The 24298-nt window shown below is 43.4% G+C and overlaps 1 protein-coding gene across 1 annotated transcript in view; it reads left to right on the top strand.

The window, feature by feature from the left end:
- The first annotated feature begins 270 nt into the window (after positions 1 to 270).
- The window catches only part of LOC123996872 (ubiquitin carboxyl-terminal hydrolase 13-like), a 53691-nt gene continuing 29663 nt past the window's right edge, over positions 271 to 24298 (top strand). The window contains exons 1-8 of the mRNA XM_046300669.1: positions 271 to 624; positions 2254 to 2379; positions 7616 to 7676; positions 10106 to 10227; positions 15769 to 15911; positions 22383 to 22567; positions 23138 to 23232; positions 23465 to 23670. Of these exons, the coding sequence (XP_046156625.1) occupies positions 514 to 624; positions 2254 to 2379; positions 7616 to 7676; positions 10106 to 10227; positions 15769 to 15911; positions 22383 to 22567; positions 23138 to 23232; positions 23465 to 23670 (1049 nt within the window). The 5' untranslated portion in view covers positions 271 to 513. The remainder of the gene's footprint in view (positions 625 to 2253; positions 2380 to 7615; positions 7677 to 10105; positions 10228 to 15768; positions 15912 to 22382; positions 22568 to 23137; positions 23233 to 23464; positions 23671 to 24298) is intronic.

A 24298-nucleotide genomic window follows, 5' to 3' on the forward strand; every position in this document is an offset into this window, starting at 1 on the left:
TCTTCCTAATTATGTACTACTAAGAAAATACAATTTAAAAACCAAATAAATCCCTACTAGTTTCTACCACACCCTCCCCTCCCCCCAAAACCACTTCAAAAACCAATTGGTAGCCTAATCTAGCATTTCCATTTTAATTTGAACAGAGAATGGTCCTCAGAAAAACAGTGAGGGTGTAGCCATTTGTATGGGTGGTTTTATCAATCAAGTGTGTGGGACCCCTCGTTTGAGTCAAACCGTTCAGTGCGTGACTGCGCCTACGGTAAACACAGCGTTATAATTCTTAAACAACAGACATACGCAATTGGAAATAGATTATTGATTACATGTTTATAGAGGATAGCTCTCGCATAAAATAAAATGACTTCCCCCTCCGTTATGTTTTCAGCGTCATATCCCTCGCCGCTGGAGGAATGTCGAGACCGAATGATTTAAAAATAGCATCTTCTCTCCTCTGACAGCCTTCTCTAGTGACTCCCTTAGCATTGTGGTGCGAGAAGCAGGAATGCGAAGATGGCTGCAGATTTAGGAGAGCTGCTTGTCCCTTATATGCCCACCATCAGAGTTCCCAGAACAGGAGACAGGGTTTTCAAGAGCGAATGTGCCTTTTCCTACGATTCTCCCGTAAGTGTCTCCCCGTATTATGGGGTGTTTGTGTGTTCCAAGCTGTCCTTACTCATCCCGTAAACTGCCCTAACACACGTGAATAGCTGCGCAGGATCTGGGGCTTCCATTTCCACCATTCTCTTGAGCTTGAGAAAAATAAATAATTAAATGTTGTTTACATCCCGTGGAATGGTATTTCCTTTGTGAAATTGTACTTGTTCACTGTGCGCCTGTCTACTGTTTTGTCAATGTAATTAATGACACCTACGTGGGGTTGGGCTGTGTGTTGGTGCATTACATTATTTTGTGTCCCCCCTTCTGCATTTTAGGCTACACACTTTGAGTTTTTTCAGTGTGTTTTTTTGTTGTTGTACTGAAAGCGTGACTCACCAGCCACATGTAAAATCACTAGAATAATGTTATATTGATATGGGAGCTATTTCTAATGGTTTTTTTTGTATTAGAGAAAATAATGTCTTAGATTTTTGGGGGGTCCGGCATTTTATTTCAATGTGATCGACTTGCCATCTGCAACAACTTCACGAGACGGATGAACTGAAACGCACGCGCGCTATTACAAACTGTTGGGAGTTTGAGGTTACCATGTGTTGGGCTTTTAGGACCAACTACTCACACGTTTTTTTGATGAGGAAAGATATTTTATAATCTATAATTGCTCAACTGAAACCATTTTAAAGGTGAGTGACTCAGCTGTCTGGAGTTCATCATGTCAGACTGAAGACTGACAAGTTGGTTATTTTTATCCCAGCGCGGTTGAAGCTTGTGTGTAACTCCGCTCTTTAAAGTTTCATCAGGGCCTGTTGGCCTAATCCGAACTGCAGATTTTGGTTAGTATAGAGGGTTATTTGTGTGATATTTTTTGTTACACCTCCGTCGTTGAGTGTAGGAAAGAGGATCATGTAGGCCTGTGCCTTGAAGGTGGTTGAGTGTCAGTTGCTCAAGGCATAAATTACATGAACACGTGACATTACTTTGATACTCTGTGGCTGTTGCTGTTTTTTAATAGTGGTAGGCAATTACAGTTAAACTATTTGCAGTCTGCAAAATCCGTACTGGAGTTTCACTGTTTCAAACATGAACCCATATTGTAGGCATATTTCAGAAAATAACGTCCTAAATGCAAGACCACGCCTGCTTTACCTTACATGAAAATCACATGGATTAAAATGAAATGATAGAATCCACCTGCCACAAGTGTGTGTGTCACTGGCAATGACATTGTATTGGCACAACCCTGCTAACAAATCACAATATACTGGAAACTGACATCCTTTGCGCAGTCCTCTATTGACCCCAAACGTCTTTACACCTTGGGAAAAACAATCATAATATAGAATGCAGTCAAAACGGAGAAAATTGCAATTTCCATGTACTGCCCTTGTATCTCATTTATGAATGAGTTCTATCTGGTGAGTCACCATTAGAGACCCAAAGTAAGCACGCAGTAGGAACCCAAACATCGGTATTTTCGTGTGTGTGGGGAGATGCTTATCTGAATTTCAGATTGTTAAATCACCTCACTTGACATTGTTTTGACAAATACACAACATTGATCCTTATACATGTGCTACCTCGTGTGTGTGTGTGCCTTGCATGTTGTTCACCACATGTTGTTTTTGTTCACAGGAGTCTGAGGGAGGCTTGTATGTGTGTATGAACACATTCCTGGGCTTTGGCAGAGAACATGTGGAGAGACATTACCGTAAAACCGGACAGAGTGTTTACATGCTCCTCAAACGGCATGTCAAAGAGGTGAGGGGTCATACCATATGCTTCTATATTGGTCTACACACCGACAGTGCATAGTGTACGTACATTTGACAAATTATATTATTTAATAGTACATGGGACTTACATAGCACTTTTCAACCCAAAGTCGCTCTACAATAGTTTTTATTTTTAAATGTAACCTTTATTTAACTAGGAAAGTCAGTTAAGAACAAATTCTTATTTACAATGACGGCCAAACCAGGACGACGCTGGGCCACCCTATGGGACTCTCAATCACGGCCAGATGTGATACAGCCTGGATTCAAACCAAGGTCTGTAGTGATGCCTCTTGCACTGAGATGCAGTGTCTTCGACCGCTGCGCCACTCGGTAGCCCAATAGTAGAAGCTAAACAAAACACAGAGATCCAAAGCAAGACAACACTAAACTAATAGCAGGAAGAAACAAAAACATGAAACAAAATGAAAGGGAGGGGCTCAAGAGTGGAAAGGACTGTGATGTGTCAGTGTATGAGTGAGCGAGTGAGCGAGCGGTTTTGTGGGTGTGGGAGAGAGTGTGTGAGGGGGGGGGGGGCTTCAAGGGATACTTCAGGAGTCTGATGAACTTGTGCATGCCATTTGTATGTCTCTGTGCAGTTTGAAGGAAGTTGCTTACTAGTGCAATTTCTAACTAGCATTATCGCAATGGCTTAAAGTCTATGGGTATCTGCTTTCAGTCAAGTTGGCATTGGCTCGCAAAATGAGCTCTAACTTCCTTCATACTGGACACCGAGACATAAAACTGTGTTCATCTGACTCCATTTCCAAAATCCCAAAGTATCCCTTTAAGGCTAGGCAATGGTGAAGAGATGGGGCTTATGGAGGGACTTAAAGATGGTGATGGGCTCGGTCACAGATGGCTGGAGGGAGTTCCAGACCTTTGGACTCAATCACAGATGGCTGGAGGGAGGGAGATCCAGACCTTTGGACTCAGTCACAGATGGCTGGAGGGAGGGAGATCCAGACCTTTGGACTCAGTCACAGATGGCTGGAGGGAGGGAGATCCAGACCTTTGGACTCAGTCACAGATGGCTGGAGGGAGGGAGTTCCAGAGCTTTGGACTCAGTCACAGATGGCTGGAGGGAGGGCGGTCCAGAGCTTTGGACTCAGTCACAGATGGGTGGAGGGAGGGAGTTCCAGACCTCTGGACTCAGTCACAGTTGGCTGGAGGGAGGGAGTTCCAGAGCTTTGGACTCAGTCACAGATGGGTGGAGGGAGGGAGTTCCAGAGCTTTGGCGCAACCCTGGAGAAGGCCCTGTCACAAAAGCTCTGGAGCTTAGACCTAGAATGAGACGGTAGTAATATTGTTGTGCCATGTTTATTTGTTCAGTTTGTGTGAATGATTTCCCCCTCTTTTCCCTGATTGTAAGTTTTATCAAATCAGTGACATATTGTTACTAGTTGCAAGTACATTAGACTTTGTGTTTTCAATTTTGGCACAAAACATTGAAGGAAAATATATTTTTAGCTGATAAGAGGCTGGCTTGTTTCAACTTCATATTCATCATCTCTAGCATCACCTCAACATCAACTTGTGAGAATTGTGCATTTATATGTTTTGGAGACAAAAGGATGGAGAAAGAAAAGTTTTTCAGAGGACATAATCCGGAAACTCTATTGATATTTCTGGTACTTTACAGAAGATCATTTTATTTCTTTATTATTTATGTACACCAGATTATTTTATCCCATTGAGACTTAAGGTTTCTTTCAAAAGGGAGCACTGCATACACACAATTGACAAAATACTATATAAAATAAATATACAAAAATGACAAATACATTACCAGTCAAAAATTTGGTCACACCTACTCATTGAAGTGTTTTTCTTTGATTTGACTATTTTCGACATTGTAGTATAATAGTGAAGACATCAAAACTATGACATAACACATATAGAATCATGTAGTAACCAAAAAAGTGTTGAACAAACCAAAATATATTTTACATTTGAGATTCTTCAAAGTAGACACCCTTTTCCTTGATGACAGCTTTGCACACTCTTGGCATTCTCTCAACCAGCTTCATGAGGAATGCTTTTCCAACAGTCTCGAATGACATCCCACATATGCTGAGCACTTGTTGGCTGCTTTTCCTTCACTCTCAGTCCAACTCATCCCAAACCATCTCAGTTGGGTTGAGGTCAGGTGATTGCGGAGGCCAGGTCATCTGATGCAGCACTCCATCACTCTCCTTCTTGGACAAATAGCCCTTACACAGCCTGGAGTTGTGTTTTGGGTCATTGTCCTGTTGGAAAAACAAATTATAGTCCCACTAAGTGCAAACCAGATGGGATGGCATATCGCTGCAGAATGCTGTGGTAGCCATGCTGGTTAAGTGTGCCTTGAATTCTAAATAAATCACTGACAGTGTCACCAGCAAAACACCATCGCACCACCACCTCCATGCTTTATAGTGGAACCACACATGCAGAGATCACTTTGTTGAAGCACCATGGGCAACGATTACAGCATCAACTCTTCTTCGGTATGATGCTACAAGTTTTGGCGCACCTGTATTTGGGGAGTTCGTCCCATTCTTCTCTGCAGATCCTCTCAAGCTCTGTCAGGTTAGATGGGGAGTGTTGCTGCACAGCTTTTTCAGGTCTCTCAGAGATGTTAGTTCGGTTTCAGGTCTGGGCTCTGGCTGGGCCATTCAAGGACATTCAGAGACTTGTCTCGAAGCCACTCCTCCTACGTTGTCTTGGCTGTCTGCTTAGGGTCGTTGTCCTGTTGGAAGGTGAACCTTCACCCCAATCTGAAGTCCTGAGCACTCTGGAGCAAGGTTTCATCAAGGATCTCTCTTTACATTGCTCTGTTCAACTTTGCCTCGATCCTGACTAGTCTCCCAGTCCCTGCCACTGGAAAACATCCCCACAGCATGATGCTGCCACCACCATGCTTCACCGTGGGGATGGTGCCAGGTTTCCTCCAGACATGACACTTGGCATTCAGGCCAGAGTTCAATCTTGTTTTTCATGGTCCGACAGTCCTTTAGCTGCCTTTTGGCAACTCCGCGCGGGCTGTCATGTGCCTTTTACTGAGGAGTGTCTTCCGTCTGGCCACTACCATAAAGGCCTGATTGGTGGAGTGCTGCAGAGAAGGTTGTCCTTCTGGAAGGTTCTCCCATCTCCACAGAGGAACTCTGAGTGACCATTGGGTTCTTTGTCACCTCCCTGACCAAGGCCCTTCTCCCTCGATTGCTCAGTTTTGCTGGGCGGCCAGCTCTAGGAAGAGTCTTGGTGGTTATAAACTTCATCCATTTAAGAATGACGGAGGCCACTGTGTTCTTTGGGACCTTCGATAATGCAGAATTATTTTTTGGTACCCTTCCCCAGATCTGTGCCTTGACACAATCCTGTTTCCGAGCTCTACGGACAATTCCTTCAACCTCATGGCTTGGTTTTTGCTCTGACATGCTCTGCCACCTGTGGGACCTAATATAGACACTGTGCATTTCCAAATCATGTCCAATCAATTGAATTTAACACAGGTGGACCTCAATCAAGTTGTAGAGACATCTCAAGGATGATCAAGGGAAACAGGATGCACCTGAGCTCAATTTCAAGTCTCATAGCAAAGGGTCTGAATACTTATGTAAATAAGGTAGTGTTGTATATATATTCCTGTTTAATACATTTTCTAAAATGTCTAAACTTGTTTTTGCTTTGTCATTTTGGGGTATTGTGTGTAGGTTTCTGAGGAATTTTTTATTTGTTTAATCTATTTTAGAATAAGACTGCAACATAACAAAATGTGGAAAAGTCAAAGGGCCTGAATACTTTCCGAAGGCACTGTATGTGGATTTTTCAGTAGGGCTGGAGAGCATGAATACAAAGTAGAACATTTTTGACATTTCCCTTTTAACTAATGGTTTCTGTTCACTAATTCATTTGGAAGTTCCCTAACTTCAGATTTGTTTTGGTTCAACCATTTGTTTGGTGGTATGGCACTGACAGGCACACTGTAACCACAACATTTATGGTGAAATTTCAATTTAGTCAGTGATGGATCGTCAAATTAAATCAATGTTTATTCGTCATGTGCACAGCAAACAGGGATTTCAGTGAATAATATTTAAGTCATCTGCACTTTGCATAGGCCTATACAGTAGTAATAAGTTACAATTGCACAGTTGGGGTGGGAATACGAAGCCCTCAAGCCTGCACTCTAGGGATGTGTTATTCAAATTATATTATTGTAATACTACAGATAGATTTACATCAGATCCTGACACAAAAGCTTCAAAATAGGTAGCAACCTGCTTATTATTTACATGTTATCACTTATCTTACCATCATGGCCACCTAATCATCCCCAGCTTACAATTGGCTCACTCATCCCTCTTCTCCCCTGTAACTATTCCACAGGTCGTTGCTGTAAATGAGAATGTGTTCTCAGTCAACCTTCCTAGTAAAATAAGGGTAAAATAAAAAATAAAATATCACTCACTTGCCTGACAAATGTCACACCTGTTTTTGCCTGACAAATGGATCTAGCCAAGTAGATCTTCCCTACGTCTCCCAGCAACATAACAATCCAGATCAGAATGCTGTTCTCTGTTCTGTTTACAATCGAGTAAGGAAACTGCATGTTCAGTTTAAAATAAAAAACAACCTTAGCTGCCACCGTTTCCGTTTGGTCCTAATTGACCCCCAGATAAGTGCATCTATTTTCATGCCTGGATCTGTCCAGAAACAGCTGTCCTCATTCCACCGGCTTGTGTTTCTGTTGTTTTCCCATGATGCTAGTTAGTCCCAGAGTTCATTCTTCGTGTCTGTTTGATGTGTTGATGGGAGTCGGTCTGAACTCAATTTGGATCAGAAGGATCCAGTCAATTCACAGTGAATGGTCTTGTAACCCTAGCTAGCAATTTGACATATTCACAGTCTACTGACTCTACTCTATGGAGTTTATTAAGGACATGCTTCCAGTATTTATTCATTTACTGTTATATTTGACGTTTTGTCAGCCAGCACTAACTAGGCATTTGTATTCGTGTTGGAAAAAAACGACTGTAAATATATCAAAGCTGTTTTAGTATTCTAATTTATAAAGGTAACCATTTTGTATTTTAGAAAACTAGTAGTTTCATGGCTTGCTACCGCTGTCTTTGAGAATAGGCCATTTTTAAGAGATATATTTGCTTGATATCTATAGCTTTATACGACATATTTTGCTCTGTTAATAACCTTTCTACCTGTTAACTTGTTTCCCACAGAAAGCCACAGGTGCCGCAGGAGGCGCCATCTCCAGAAGAAGAAATGGCAGAGTGTTCCTAGGTAAGCCTGATATTGTCCGGAAAATATCCTCATGGGGAGTTCCCCTTAAACTCAGTCTCCTTATGGGTTATTTACAGTACAGTCACATTTCTCTCAGTAGTCTGTTTGTCAGCCCATCTTGGAGAGAAGGACAAGACTCTCCCATCCTTTTGTATAGGCCGACATTTCCCCCTTTCTAATGCAATTATTAGGGGAAATTGTCTGTCATCGTGTCATGCTGTTATTGTTTTTATTTTGTTATATGGTGGTTGCCCTACACTGGCCATACACTCTCTGGCCTAAAGTGACATATTCCCATGTCCAGAGCCCGAGGCCTGGCCCCCGTTCCTTTCCTGCCAGGCAACTCTAAATTTAGCTAATTTATTCGTATATGCAGTTAGTAACCATTCTAAATCCAAAGTGCCACATGCCCGGCCTGGTCTTACTCTCCTCCTACACGGGGGTTGGTTTACAGTGGGCCGCACCTGCCTGTCGCTCGGCTGGCCTCAGCTGTTGTGACCCGTCATCTCCCCCGGCCATCGGCCTGGGAGGGCCAGGTGGTGGATTCTCCTCTGGCGCTAGTGTTATTTAAATAATCAACGCTCACTAGTTACCTCCCCTGTTTATCTGGCCCTGCAACGTTCCCTTTCACTCCACTCCCTTATCTCCCATTATCCACTCAAGCTGTGTAGCCGGCCACTTCAGTGCCCTGCCTCGGTGTAGCCTACATACCCAGAAGCACCAGGCTACAAGATTCACTCTCCCATTATTGGACATGCTGGATTGTTGTCTTTTCACTCTGCAGGCCTGGACACAGAGGTTCTTCCAACCTGATGTGAACTGTATCCTCCCTCCCTCCTTTCCAAATCTCCTCTCGACTTTGATGGCCATTGGAACCCAAGCTAAAGCTCAATGTTGCTTTGGCATTTCCATACCAGTGACGATCTAATCAGTCAGCCAGCAGCCCACACGTCATCATGTAACCAGAGGCTTCTTAACAAAAGCCATAGAGGAGAGAGGACTAGGGTTGAAAAAGAGGGGGTGAATGTACACAGTAACATTATCTGGCTACTTACTATATGACTCAACAATTCGTCATCAACTATTTGAATGTTCTGGACATTGTAAAAACAATAGGGGACACAATTAATTTGACTCAAGGTTCTACAAGCGCTGTCTGAAAGTCCCAAATGCATTTCAAACATGTATTGACTTATCGTCAATTCTGCCTTGATGAGTATTCTATTAAATTGATGACATTCTATTGTGAAATTGTTAAAGGAGGACGTGGCATCCTACTACTCTCAGTAGAACTCAACAGTTCAGCATAGAGAGGTCCAGAGCACATCGTGGGATTTTAACATACAGTAGTATTCACCTGACCCCAGACCTCATTAAACATTTGGATCTTTTGACCCTTGTTGACAAGGGATATTTACATTATATTTGACCTCTGTTCTGCAGCTGTGACTTCTAACCCTAAACCTCAAGTCTGGGTTACCTCACTGGATGTATACTGTATCTGTTATGCACTTGAGTGAGGACCCAAAAGCGGTTTAACAAAAACAGAGTCCTTTAATGTAAAAACACAGGGAAGACATAGATCCTCTTCAGATGTATATAATGGCAAAATAGACAACCCGCAGAGAGGGCGACAAATGAAACAAAAAGTCCTTCTGATATTTACAGAAGAGTCCCCCTTCTTAGCAGCAGAGGAGAATAGCTGGATAGAGTCCCCTTCTTAGCAGCAGAGGAGAATAGCTGGGTTAGCCGCGACAGACTGCTGGTCTCTCTGGGTAGGCGCGGGTCGTAGAGGACAGAGGTACCTGATCACACGTAGCATCGGATGAATAGGCAGATTCCGACAGGACGGGACAAGGGTGAAGCAAACGAGACGATAGTTTGGTTCTGGCATGAGAAACTCAAACGAGAATCTGACAAAGAAAGAAGCAGGAACAGAGAGAGAAATAGAGACCTAATCAGAGGGAAAAAGGGAACAGGTGGGAAAAGGGTGAACGAGGTAGTTAGAGAAGATGAGGAACAGCTGGGGTGAGGAGAGAAAGAGAAGGTAACCTAATACGACCAGCAGAGGGAGACGGAGTGAAGAGAAAGAACAGGAACAAGACATAATGACAATACATGACAGTATCTTATCAAGCCAGCTAACATGGAAGCTCAAATATTCAAGAAATACATACACACCCCATGCAGTATTAGATAACGCACCTTCTAACAAATCACATGATCTGAGAAATGCATTAGATCATCTGAAACAACTACCATTCTAATTGGATGCTTTTCCAGAATTGATGTGAGTATTTGATTCTGCCATCTCACTTTTTTTCCTGTATAGCCAAGACAAATGTTCAGTGAAAGGCCAATCAAGTGTATGGATCATCAGTCACTGTTTCATGGGAACTGAATGTTGACGTCTGCTTCCTCTCTCTCAGATTTAGAACTGAACCGTGATTTTAACGGGGATGAGTATGAGTGTGAAGACGAGGCCAAGCTCGTCATATTCCCAGACCACTTCGAGATCCCCTTACCAAATATTGAGGAGTTGCCTGCACTGGTCAGTGAGTGTGTACCCATGCCCTCTGTGTGCCATGCATGCTGAATGGAAACAGTGGATCACGTACCACCCTTCTCGCCATTTGCCTTTTCCAGTGCAGTGCTTCCTTATCCTATTTTTCGTTTTTGTATGCCATAGGTATCCTGTGTTTGTTAATCGCAGGGTCTAATTGTTGTGAAAGCCTTTGTGTGCATGTGTACCACTGGTTGTGTTAACCATATGCCTGTGTACATCTATTATAATGGGCAGGACAGTAGCAGTAGTGACATCACAATCTGATCTGATTATTCTAACCAATGACCAGTCATCTTTTATTTGCATACATATCCTCCTACTTTGAACGGGTAAGTGTGGTAAGCTAGAGTCTAGACGATACTATCAGCCAATCAGGGCTGTGTATGTCATATATGTACAATTGTATTGATACGCCCACATGATAAAACCGAGCATTTCAATGGCAAAAGGAGGCTCGGGGTTATGTTAATAAATTATTTTCATGAAATAAACGCACAGAGTGAGTTATGAGACGTATAGTGATGATTTAAAATAAAAGGACTGCATGGGGGCTTTAAAAGTTACATTATTTGGTGTTATTAATCCTCTGTTACAGGCTTACTCCGCTATCGGTGCTAGTAAAATAGACATATCAGTGAGGAACTACAGTGATACTCTATTATATAATTATCTTAGTTTCAGGAACATATTTGTCTCTTTTCCTCACTGATCTAACTGGAATCAGGTTACAGAGCCTTGCGAAAGTATTCGGCCCCCTTGAACTTTGCGACCTTTTGCCACATTTCAGGCTTCAAACATAAAGATTTAAAACTGTATTTTTTTGTGAAGAATCAACAACAAGTGGGACACAATCATGAAGTGGAACGACATTTATTGGATATTTCAAACTTTAACAAATCAAAAACTGAAAAATTGGGCGTGCAAAATTATTCAGCCCCTTTACTTTCAGTGCAGCAAACGCTCTCCAGAAGTTCAGTGAGGATCTCTGAATGATCCAATGTTGACCTAAATTACTAATGATGATAAATACAATCCACCTGTGTGTAATCAAGTCTCTGTATAAATGCACCTGCACTGTGATAGTCTCAGAGGTCCGTTAAAAGCGCAGAGAGCATCATGAAGAACAAGGAACACACCAGGCAGGTCCGAGATACTGTTGTGAAGAAGTTTAAAGCCGGATTTGGATACAAAGATTTCCCACAGCGCGCACGACCCACGTGGAGTTCCAGGTCTCCGGTAGCCTCTGGAACTGCCAATCTGCGGTCAACAAGGCAGAGTTCATCTCAGCCTATGCCTCCCTCCAGTCCCTCGACTTCTTGGCACTGACGGAAACATGGATCACCACAGACAACACTGCTACTCCTACTGCTCTCTCTTCGTCCGCCCACGTGTTCTCGCACACCCCGAGAGCGTCTGGTCAGCGGGGTGGTGGCACCGGGATCCTCATCTCTCCCAAGTGGTCATTCTCTCTTTCTCCCCTTACCCATCTGTCTATCGCCTCCTTTGAATTCCATGCTGTCACAGTTACTAGCCCTTTCAAGCTTAACATCCTTATCATTTATCGCCCTCCAGGTTCCCTCGGAGAGTTCATCAATGAGCTTGATGCCTTGATAAGCTCCTTTCCTGAGGACGGCTCACCTCTCACAGTTCTGGGCGACTTTAACCTCCCCACGTCTACCTTTGACTCTTTCCTCTCTGCCTCCTTCTTTCCACTCCTCTCCTCTTTTGACCTCACCCTCTCACCTTCCCCCTACTCACAAGGCAGGCAATACGCTCGACCTCATCTTTACTAGATGCTGTTCTTCCACTAACCTCATTGCAACCCCCTCCAAGTCTCCGACCACTGCCTTGTATCCTTTTCCCTCTCGCTCTCATCCAACACCTCCCACACTGCCCCTACTCGGATGGTATCGCGCCGTCCCAACCTTCGCTCTCTCTCCCCCGCTACTCTCTCCTCTTCCATCCTATCATCTCTTCCCTCCGCTCAAACCTTCTCCCACCTATCTCCTGATTCTGCCTCCTCAACCCTCCTCTCCTCCCTCTCTGCATCCCTTGACTCTCTATGTCCCCTATCCTCCAGGCCGGCTCGGTCCTCCCCTCCCGCTCCGTGGCTCGATGACTCATTGCGAGCTCACAGAACAGGGCTCCGGGCAGCCGAGCGGAAATGGAGGAAAACTCGCCTCCCTGCGGACCTGGCATCCTTTCACTCCCTCCTCTCTACATTTTCCTCCTCTGTCTCTGCTGCTAAAGCCACTTTCTACCACGCTAAATTCCAAGCATCTGCCTCTAACCCTAGGAAGCTCTTTGCCACCTTCTCCTCCCTCCTGAATCCTCCTCCCCCCTCCTCCCTCTCTGCAGATGACTTCGTCAACCATTTTGAAAAGAAGGTCGACGACATCCGATCCTCGTTTGCTAAGTCAAACGACACCGCTGGTTCTGCTCACACTGCCCTACCCTGTGCTCTGACCTCTTTCTCCCCTCTCTCTCCAGATGAAATCTCGCGTCTTGTGACGGCCGGCCGCCCAACAACCTGCCCGCTCGTCCCTGACCGCTGGCTACGTCCCTTCCGTCTTCAAGAGAGCGAGAGTTGCACCCCTTCTGAAAAAACCTACACTCGATCCCTCCGATGTCAACAATTACAGACCAGTATCCCTTCTTTCTTTTCTCTCCAAAACTCTTGAACGTGCCGTCCTTGGCCAGCTCTCCCGCTATCTCTCTCTGAATGACCTTCTTGATCCAAATCAGTCAGGTTTCAAGACTAGTCATTCAACTGAGACTGCTCTCCTCTGTATCACGGAGGCGCTCCGCACTGCTAAAGCTAACTCTCTCTCCTCTGCTCTCATCCTTCTAGATCTATCGGCTGCCTTCGATACTGTGAACCATCAGATCCTCCTCTCCACCCTCTCCGAGTTGGGCATCTCCGGCGCGGCCCACGCTTGGATTGCGTCCTACCTGACAGGTCGCTCCTACCAGGTGGCGTGGCGAGAATCTGTCTCCTCACCACGCGCTCTCACCACTGGTGTCCCCCAGGGCTCTGTTCTTGGCCCTCTCCTATTCTCGCTATACACCAAGTCACTTGGCTCTGTCATAACCTCACATGGTCTCTCTTATCATTGCTATGCAGACGACACACAATTAATCTTCTCCTTTCCCCCTTCTGATGACCAGGTGGCGAATCGCATCTCTGCATGTCTGGCAGACATATCAGTGTGGATGACGGATCACCACCTCAAGCTGAACCTCGGCAAGACGGAGCTGCTCTTCCTCCCAGGGAAGGACTGCCCGTTCCATGATCTCGCCATCACGGTTGACAACTCCATTGTGTCCTCCTCCCAGAGCGCCAAGAACCTTGGCGTGATCCTGGACAACACCCTGTCGTTCTCAACCAACATCAAGGCGGTGGCCCGTTCCTGTAGGTTCATGCTCTACAACATCCGCAGAGTACGACCCTGCCTCACACAGGAAGCGGCGCAGGTCCTAATCCAGGCACTTGTCATCTCCCGTCTGGATTACTGCAACTCGCTGTTGGCTGGGCTCCCTGCCTGTGCCATTAAACCCCTTCAACTCATCCAGAACGCCGCAGCCCGTCTGGTGTTCAACCTTCCCAAGTTCTCTCACGTCACCCCGCTCCTCCGTTCTCTCCACTGGCTTCCAGTTGAAGCTCGCATCCGCTACAAGACCATGGTGCTTGCCTACGGAGCTGTGAGGGGAACGGCACCTCAGTACCTCCAGGCTCTGATCAGGCCCTACACCCAAACAAGGGCACTGCGTTCATCCACCTCTGGCCTGCTCGCCTCCCTACCACTGAGGAAGTACAGCTCCCGCTCAGCCCAGTCAAAACTGTTCGCTGCCCTGGCCCCCAATGGTGGAACAAACTCCCTCACGACGCCAGGACAGCGGAGTCAATCACCACCTTCCGGAGACACCTGAAACCCCACCTCTTTAAGGAATACCTAGGATAGGATAAGTATTCCCTCTCACCCCCCTTAAGTTTTAGATGCACTATTGTAAAGTGACTGTTCCACTGGATGTCATAAGGTGAATGCACCAATTTGTAAGTCGCTCTGGATAAGAGCGTCTGCTAAATGACTTAAATGTAAATGTAAACATCCCAAGGAGCACTGTGCAAGCGATAATATTGAAATGGAAGGAGTATCAGACCACTGCAAATCTACCAAGACCTGGCCGTCCCTCTAAACTTTCAGCTCATACAAGGAGAAGACTGATCAGAGATGCAGCCAAGAGGCCCATGATCACTCTGGATGAACTGCAGAGATCTACAGCTGAGGTGGGAGACTCTGTCCATAGGACAACAATCAGTCGTATATTGCACAAATCTGGCCTTTATGGAAGAGTGGCAAGAAGAAAGCCATTTCTTAAAGATATCCATAAAAAGTGTCGTTTAAAGTTTGCCACAAGCCACCGGGGAGACACACCAAACATGTGGAAGAAGGTGCTCTGGTCAGATGAAACCAAAATGGAACTTTTTGGCAACAATGCAAAACGTTATGTTTGGCGTAAAAGCAACACAGCTCATCACCCTGAACACACCATCCCCACTGTCAAACATGGTGGTGGCAGCATCATGGTTTGGGCCTGCTTTTCTTCAGCAGGGACAGGGAAGATGGTTAAAATTGATGGGAAGATGGATGGAGCCAAATACAGGACCATTCTGGAAGAAAACCTGATGGAGTCTGCAAAAGACCTGAGACTGGGACGGAGATTTGTCTTCCAACAAGACAATGATCCAAAACATAAAGCAAAATATACAATGGAATGGTTCAAAAATAAACATATCCAGGTGTTAGAATGGCCAAGTCAAAGTCCAGACCTGAATCCAATCGAGAATCTGTGGAAAGAACTGAAAACTGCTGTTCACAAATGCTCTCCATCCAACCTCACTGAGCTCGAGCTGTTTTGCAAGGAGGAATGGGAAAAAAAATTCAGTCTCTCGATGTGCAAAACTGATAGAGACATACCCCAAGCGACTTACAGCTGTAATCGCAGCAAAAGGTGGCGCTACAAAGTATTAACTTAAGGGGGCTGAATAATTTTGCACGCATAATTTCAGTTTTAGACTTGTTAAAAAAGTTTGAAATATCCAATAAATGTCGTTCCACTTCATGATTGTGTCTAACTATAGTTTTATATCTTTATGTTTGAAGCCTGAAATGTGGCAAAAGGTCGCAAAGTTCAAGGGGGCCGAATACTTTCGCAAGGCACTGTATCTATCCTCCTGTATGCACCACAGTCCTAGACCTGTTACCATAGCTACCCACAGAACAATCACAATGGAAAAAAATATATATTAAGGAAATTAAAAATATATTTTTTTCTCAGAGAAGTAGTGCACTGGGCCATTAATAGTCCGGTAATAGGGGACAGAGCCGTCTCCAACACAAACAAAAACAAAAACGCAAACAAAAACATTATCTACACCCCCAAACTACTACTAGTCTTTTGTCAGTGAAACACATCTCCTCAATCAGTAGATCTAATGGCTCCTGTGTGTCCTGTGACTCCCAGGTGACAATAGCCTGTGATGCCGTGCTCAACGCTGCGTCAGCCTACAAAAAGCAGGAGTCTGACTCCTGGGACGAGGAGATCCAGGTGTCCAAACACGCCAGGAGTCTCCGACAGCAGGACAACGGAGTGAGGATCCCACCCAGGTAACAGCCCACTGATTGGACTGACAAGAGTTACGCAATTATTTAGGAAACACCAATATTGTAGACATTGGCTTCAGAACAGCTGCCGTCTCTGTCAGCCTCTAGAGAATATGTATGTCTACAGTGTCATATCATTTTGTGTTACTTGTGCTCTTGTGTTGCTGCTAGTTTGTGGGTCCTCCTGTGTTTCTTGTGTGGTTTGGGGGGTATATTCCAGTTGACAGACACTAAATATAACCCCAAGCAGACACTAAATATAACCCCAAGCAGACACTAAATATAACCCCAAGCAGACACTAAATATAACCCCAAGCAGACACTAAATATAACCCCAAGCAGACACTAAATATAACCCCAAGCAGACACTAAATATAACCCCAAGCAGACACTAAATATAACCCCAAGCAGACACTAATCTGGGGCGGCAGCGTAGCCTAGTGGTTAGAGCATTGGACTTGTAACCGGAAGGTTGTGAGTTCAAACCCCCGAGCTGACAAGGTAGACACTGTCGTTCTGCCCCTGAACAGGCAGTTAACCCACTGTTCCCAGGCAGTGGGTTAATATGTTCTTAACTGACTTGCCTGGTTAAATAAAGGTAGACACTAAATATAACCCCAAGCAGACACTAAAAATAACCCCAAGCAGACACTAAAAATAACCAAGCAGACACTAAAATAACCCCAAGCAGACACTAAAAATAACCCCAAGCAGACACTAAAAATAACCAAGCAGACACTAAAAATAACCCCAAGCAGACAACAATCACAGATGGACACTGACAACAATCACAGATGGACACTAAATATAACCCCAAGCAGACAATAATCACAGATGGACACTAAAAATATCCCCAATGTTACGAATCCCTTTTGGCCTGACAGTCTAGGGGAGATGGTAATGAGACCCGTAACATAACTCATGCAAATTATTATTGTGACAAAGTAAAAGTGTGCACGAAATAACCACGACAACAGAAATCTACCGTCAAACTCTAGGTTTATTTATAAACACACAGTAATGGGGGGAGCAGGAAAAGGGGCTGAGCTGGACCCAAGGAAAGAAACAATAAATATACAAAAACACACCTCTAAGCTAGACTAGCCTACTTTAACAACAGCTAACTAACTAACCAAAAATACAGTGGGTGGTCCGCCCAGTTCTAACTAGTGTATTTAACAAAGTTCACCTACGGGTAGTGTATGCCCATGGGCGACTTGTCTTGGTTTCCCCCTTTTCCCACCAGCAAACAAACAACCACCATAACCAAAAACAATACTCACAGGTGATGACAAAGTGCTATGGAGGTGCTTTAAACAAAAGAGAGGTTAAGACGCAAAGCGAGAGTGAAACACAGAGACCTACAGACATTGCATTTACAGAGAGATTGAGCTGAAGATTGAGCTGAGCTTTAGAACAAACAAATGATGGGGTTTTTAAACCATGGGGAAGGAACTGTGATAGGTCAGGAAATAGGAGGAGGTGTGTCTTCTGATTGATGATTGATTGTTGACTGATTGGGGAGTGATGATTTTCACCTGTGAGGGGAGAAGGAGAGAAAAGAAACACACACACACAGGATACACACACACACACACACAGGATAACTGTATCCGTAACACCCAAGCAGACACTAAATATAACCCCAAGCAGACACTAAAAATAACCCCAAGCAGACACTAAAAATAACCCCAAGCAGACAATAATCACAGATAGACACTAAAAATAACCCCAAGCAGACACTAAAAATAACCCCAAGCAGACACTAAATATAACCCCAAGCAGACAATAATCAAAGATAGACACTAAAAATAACCCCAAGCAGACAATAATCACAGATAGACACTAAATATAACCCCAAGCAGACAATAATCAAAGATAGACGCTAAATATAACCCCAAGCAGACAATAATCACAGATGGACACTAAATATAACCCCAAGCAGACACTAAATATAACCCCAAGCAGACACTAAATATAACCCCAAGCAGACACTAAATATAACCCCAAGCAGACACTAAATATAACCCCAAGCAGACAACAATCACAGATAGACACTAAATATAACCCCAAGCAGACACTAAATATAACCCCAAGCAGACAATAATCACAGATAGACACTAAATATAACCCCAAGCAGACACTAAATATAACCCCAAGCAGACAACAATCACAGATAGACACTAAATATAACCCCAAGCAGACACTAAATATAACCCCAAGCAGACAATAATCACAGATAGACACTAAATATAACCCCAAGCAGACACTAAATATAACCCCAAGCAGACAATAATCACAGATGGACACTAAAAATATCCCCAAGCAGACACTAAAAATAACCCCAAGTTTGACACTAAATATAACCCCAAGCAGACACTAAATATAACCCCAAGCAGACACTAAATATAACCCCAAGCAGACACTAAATATAACCCCAAGCAGACACTAAATATAACCCCAAGCAGACACTAAATATAACCCCAAGCAGACAACAATCACAGATAGACACTAAAAATAACCCCAAGCAGACACTAAAAATAACCCCAAGCAGACACTAAAAATAACCCCAAGCAGACACTAACTATAACCCCAAGCAGACACTAAAAATAACCCCAAGCAGACACTAAAAATAACCCCAAGCAGACACTAAATATAACCCCAAGCAGACACTAAAAATAACCCCAAGCAGACACTAAATATAACCCCAAGCAGACACTAAATATAACCCCAAGCAGACAATAATCACAGATAGACACTAAATATAACCCCAAGCAGACACTAAATATAACCCGAAGCAGACAATAATCACAGATAGACACTAAATATAACCCCAAGCAGACAACAATCACAGATGGACACTAAATATAACCCCAAGCAGACACTAAATATAACCCCAAGCAGACAATAATCACAGATAGACACTAAATATAACCCCAAGCAGACACTAAATATAACCCCAAGCAGACAATAATCACAGATGGACACTAAAAATAACCCCAAGCAGACACTAAAAATAACCCCAAGCTTGACACTAAATATAACCCCAAGCAGACACTAAATATAACCCCAAGCAGACACTAAATATAACCCCAAGCAGACACTAAATATAACCCCAAGCAGACACTAAATATAACCCCAAGCAGACACTAAATATAACCCCAAGCGGACACTAAATATAACCCCAAGCGGACACTAAATATAACCCCAAGCAGACACTAAATATAACCCCAAGCAGACACTAAATATAACCCCAAGCAGACACTAAATATAACCCCAAGCAGACACTAAATATAACCCCAAGCAGACGCTAAATATAACCCCAAGCAGACAATAAATATAACCCCAAGCGGACACTAAATATAACCCCAAGCAGACACTAAATATAACCCCAAGCAGACAACAATCACAGATAGACACTAAAAATAACCCCAAGCAGACACTAAAAATAACCCCAAGCAGACACTAAAAATAACCCCAAGCAGACACTAACTATAACCCCAAGCAGACACTAAAAATAACCCCAAGCAGACAACAATCACAGATAGACACTAAATATAACCCCAAGCAGACACTAAATATAACCCCAAGCAGACACTAAATATAACCCCAAGCAGACACTAAATATAACCCCAAGCAGACACTAACTATAACCCCAAGCAGACACTAACTATAACCCCAAGCAGACACTAAAAATAACCCCAAGCAGACACTAAAAATAACCCCAAGCGGACACTAAATATAACCCCAAGCGGACACTAAATATAACCCCAAGTGGACACTAAATATAACCCCAAGCAGACACTAAATATAACCCCAAGCAGACACTAAATATAACCCCAAGCAGACACTAAATATAACCCCAAGCAGACAATAATCACAGATAGACACTAAATATAACCCCAAGCAGACACTAAATATAACCCCAAGCAGACAATAATCACAGACACTAAATATAACCCCAAGCAGACAACAATCACAGATGGACACTAAATATAACCCCAAGCAGACACTAAATATAACCCCAAGCAGACAATAATCACAGATAGACACTAAATATAACCCCAAGCAGACACTAAATATAACCCCAAGCAGACAATAATCACAGATGGACACTAAAAATATCCCCAAGCAGACACTAAAAACAACCCCAAGTTTGACACTAAATATAACCCCAAGCAGACACTTAATATAACCCCAAGCAGACACTAAATATAACCCCAAGCAGACAATAATCACAGATGGACACTAAAAATATCCCCAAGCAGACACTAAAAATAACCCCAAGTTTGACACTAAATATAACCCCAAGCAGACACTAAATATAACCCCAAGCAGACAATAATCACAGATAGACACTAAAAATAACACCAAGCAGACACTAAATATAACCCCAAGCAGACACTAAATATAACCCCAAGCAGACAATAATCACAGATGGACACTAAATATAACCCCAAGCAGACACTAAATATAACCCCAAGCGGACACTAAATATAACCCCAAGCAGACACTAAATATAACCCCAAGCAGACACTAAATATAACCCCAAGCAGACACTAAATATAACCCCAAGCAGACACTAAATATAACCCCAAGCAGACAACAATCACAGATAGACACTAAATATAACCCCAAGCAGACACTAAATATAACCCCAAGCAGACACTAAATATAACCCCAAGCAGACAACAATCACAGATATACGCTAAATATAACCCCAAGCAGACACTAAATATAACCCCAAGCAGACACTAAATATAACCCCAAGCAGACAACAATCACAGATAGACACTAAATATAACCCCAAGCAGACACTAAATATAACCCCAAGCAGACACTAAATATAACCCCAAGCAGACACTAAATATAACCCCAAGCAGACAACAATCACAGATAGACACTAAATATAACCCCAAGCAGACACTAAATATAACCTCAAGCAGACAATAATCACAGATAGACACTAAATATAACCCCAAGCAGACACTAAATATAACCCCAAGCAGACAACAATCACAGATAGACACTAAATATAACCCCAAGCAGACACTAAATATAACCCCAAGCAGACACTAAATATATCCCCAAGCAGACACTAAATATAACCCCAAGCAGACAACAATCACAGATAGACACTAAATATAACCCCAAGCAGACACTAAATATAACCCCAAGCAGACACTAAATATAACCCCAAGCAGACAACAATCACAGATAGACACTAAATATAACCCCAAGCAGACACTAAATATAACCCCAAGCAGACACTAAATATAACCCCAAGCAGACAACAATCACAGATAGACACTAAAAATAACCCCAAGCAGACACTAAATATAACCCCAAGCAGACAATAATCACAGATGGACACTAAATATAATCCCAAGCAGACAACAATCACAGATAGACGCTAAAAATAACCCCAAGCAGACACTAAAAATTAACCCAAGCAGACAACAATCACAGATAGACACCCATGTGCAGCTGCATCACTCTGAGGTGCACAAAACATGATAGGACATACCAGAGCAACTCACCAGCTATTTTCTTAAGTGTCTGAAACCAAGTTACTCTGTAATGTATCTGAAGCCAAGTTACATTACAGAGTATCTTAGGTATCTGAAGCCAAGTTACATTAGAGTATTTTAGGTGTCTGAAACCAAGTTACATTACAGAGTATCTTAGGTATCTGAAACCAAGTTACTCTGTAATGTATCTTAGGTTTCTGAAACCAAGTTACTCTGTAATGTATCTTAGGTGTCTGAAGTCAAGTTACTCTAACATTACAGAGGCTTTTGTGTAACATGGAGGTTACTCTTATTATGTACATGTAGCATTAAGATGCACTAGCATTAAGAAGCACTAGCATTAAGATGCACTAGCATTAAGATGCACTAGCATTAAGAAGCACTAGCATTAAGCTGCACTAGCATTAAGCTGCACTAGCATTAAGAAGCACTAGCATTAAGAAGCACTAGCATTAAGAAGCACTACCATTAAGCTGCACTACCATTAAGAAGCACTAGCATTAAGAAGCACTAGCATTAAGAAGCACTAGCATTAAGAAGCACTAGCATTAAGAAGCACTAGCATTAAGAAGCACTAGCATTACGATGCACTAGCATTAAGATGCACTAGCATTAAGAAGCACTAGCATTAAGAAGCACTAGCATTACGATGCACTAGCATTAAGATGCACTAGCATTAAGAAGCACTAGCATTACGATGCACTAGCATTACGATGCACTAGCATTGAGGAGTGTTTTACAATGAGAAACAGTAACACAAAAGTCTGTCTTACCCTGTTCATTGAACATAATTCATGTCAATCAATTAACTCCAATGAGAGAGAATGCTTTTTGTCCATTCTTGCCATATTTTGTCCTGAACAAATGTAATAAGAGCTAATATATTTATCAACATGTGATATGACTCTGTGAATGTTTTCTCCTGTCCCTTCTCTCCTCTCAGTGGTTGGAAATGTCAGAAGTGTGAGATGAGAGAGAACCTGTGGCTGAACCTGACGGACGGAGCGGTGCTTTGTGGGAAGTGGTTCTTCGACGGTGCTGGAGGAAACGGCCACGCCCTGGACCACTACAAAGACACCAACTTCCCTCTGGCAGTCAAACTGGACAACATCACCGCAGATGGAGCAGGTCAGTACCCACTTCCTCTGGCAGTCAAACTGGACAAAATCACCGCAGATGGAGCAGGTCAGTACCCACTTCCTCTGGCAGTCAAACTGGACAACATCACCGCAGATGGAACAGGTCAGTACCCTCTTTCTCTGGCAGTCAAACTGGACAACATCACCGCAGATGGAACAGGTCAGTACCCACTTCCTCTGGCAGTCAAACTGGACATCAGAGCAGGTCAGTGACACATATTGGGCTTCCGTGCTTCTACACCTGCATTTCTTGCTGTTTGGGGTTATAGGCTGGGTTTCTGTACAGCACTTTGTGACATCAGCTGATGTAAGAAGGGCTTTATAAGTACATTTGATTGATTGATTAATATTAGGGAAAACATGCAACAATACATTATAAATGCTGATGCATTCATCTAACACAATAACGCATCATATCTGGGTTCAACTTTTCCATTGGTAGAAGCATAGAGATCCTATTAAATTCATATTCTATCTATACAAGTAACAACCATCCTATTAATATGAAGAGGCCTTGGCCCTTGTTTTTTTGATGACCAGTAACAACCCCCCGTTTCAGATATATATTCATTTGATGAAGAAGAAGCAGTCCTGGACCCTCACATATCCGAACACTTGCAACATTTTGGAATAGACATGCTACAGATGCAGCAGGTATAAGTCTCACCATTGTTGTAGGAAAGATTGAGAAGCTCTCCTTTTTTTTGTCTGTACTCTACCTGTTTCATAATACGTAACGTTTGTGATGTTCAGCACACTGTCAAACAGCCACTTCCATTTTACATAGATTAATGTAAGCCGAGAATAACATCAACCACGTCTAGATTAATGTGACCCCTTTATTTTGAACCTCTACTCCCTCATTTTGTTCTATTGGTTGAAATAGAATGGAACAGAAAATGGCCACCTCAACACAGACAACACAGAGAGCGTTCGGCCTCGGGTCAGCGAGTGGGAGGTGATCCAGGAGTCGGGCATGAAGCTGAAGGAGGTGTACGGCTCAGGTTTCACGGGTATTAAGAACCTGGGTAACAGCTGCTACCTGGGCACCACCATGCAGGTCCTTTTCAGCATCCCAGAGTTCCAGAGGGCGTGAGTATTACATTTACATTTAAGTCATTTAGCAGACGCTCTTATCCAGAGCGACTTACAAACTGGTGCATTCACCTTATGACATCCAGTGGAACAGCCACTTTACAATAGTGCATCTAAATCTTTTAAGGGGGGGGGTGAGAAGGATTACTTTATCCTATCCTAGGTATTCCTTAAAGAGGTGGGGTTTCAGGTGTCTCCGGAAGGTGGTGATTGACTCCGCTGTCCTGGCGTCGTGAGGGAGTTTGTTCCACCATTGGGGGGCCAGAGCAGCGAACAGTTTTGACTGGGCTGAGCGGGAACTGTATAACTAGCATATGTGTGTGTGTGTGTGTGTGTGTGTGTGTGTGTGTGTGTGTGTGTGTGTGTGTGTGTGTGTGTGTGTGTGTGTGTGTGTGTGTGTGTGTGTGTGTGTGTGTGTGTGTGTGTGTGTGTGTGTGTGTGTGTGTGTGTGTGTGTGTGTGTGTGTGTGTGTGAGAGAGATATAGAGAGAGAGAGGGGGCCTCTAGAATAGACCAGAGTAAACATACAAAGTCAGGACACTGCGGGGGTCATGTTCAGCCCTCCTACAACAAGACGAATATAGATGCTGATGACGGAAAACTGACTCACTTGACCTAAAGGTGTT

The sequence above is a fragment of the Oncorhynchus gorbuscha genome, linkage group LG02, assembly GCF_021184085.1.
Source record: "Oncorhynchus gorbuscha isolate QuinsamMale2020 ecotype Even-year linkage group LG02, OgorEven_v1.0, whole genome shotgun sequence".
NCBI classification, from domain to species: domain Eukaryota; kingdom Metazoa; phylum Chordata; class Actinopteri; order Salmoniformes; family Salmonidae; genus Oncorhynchus; species Oncorhynchus gorbuscha.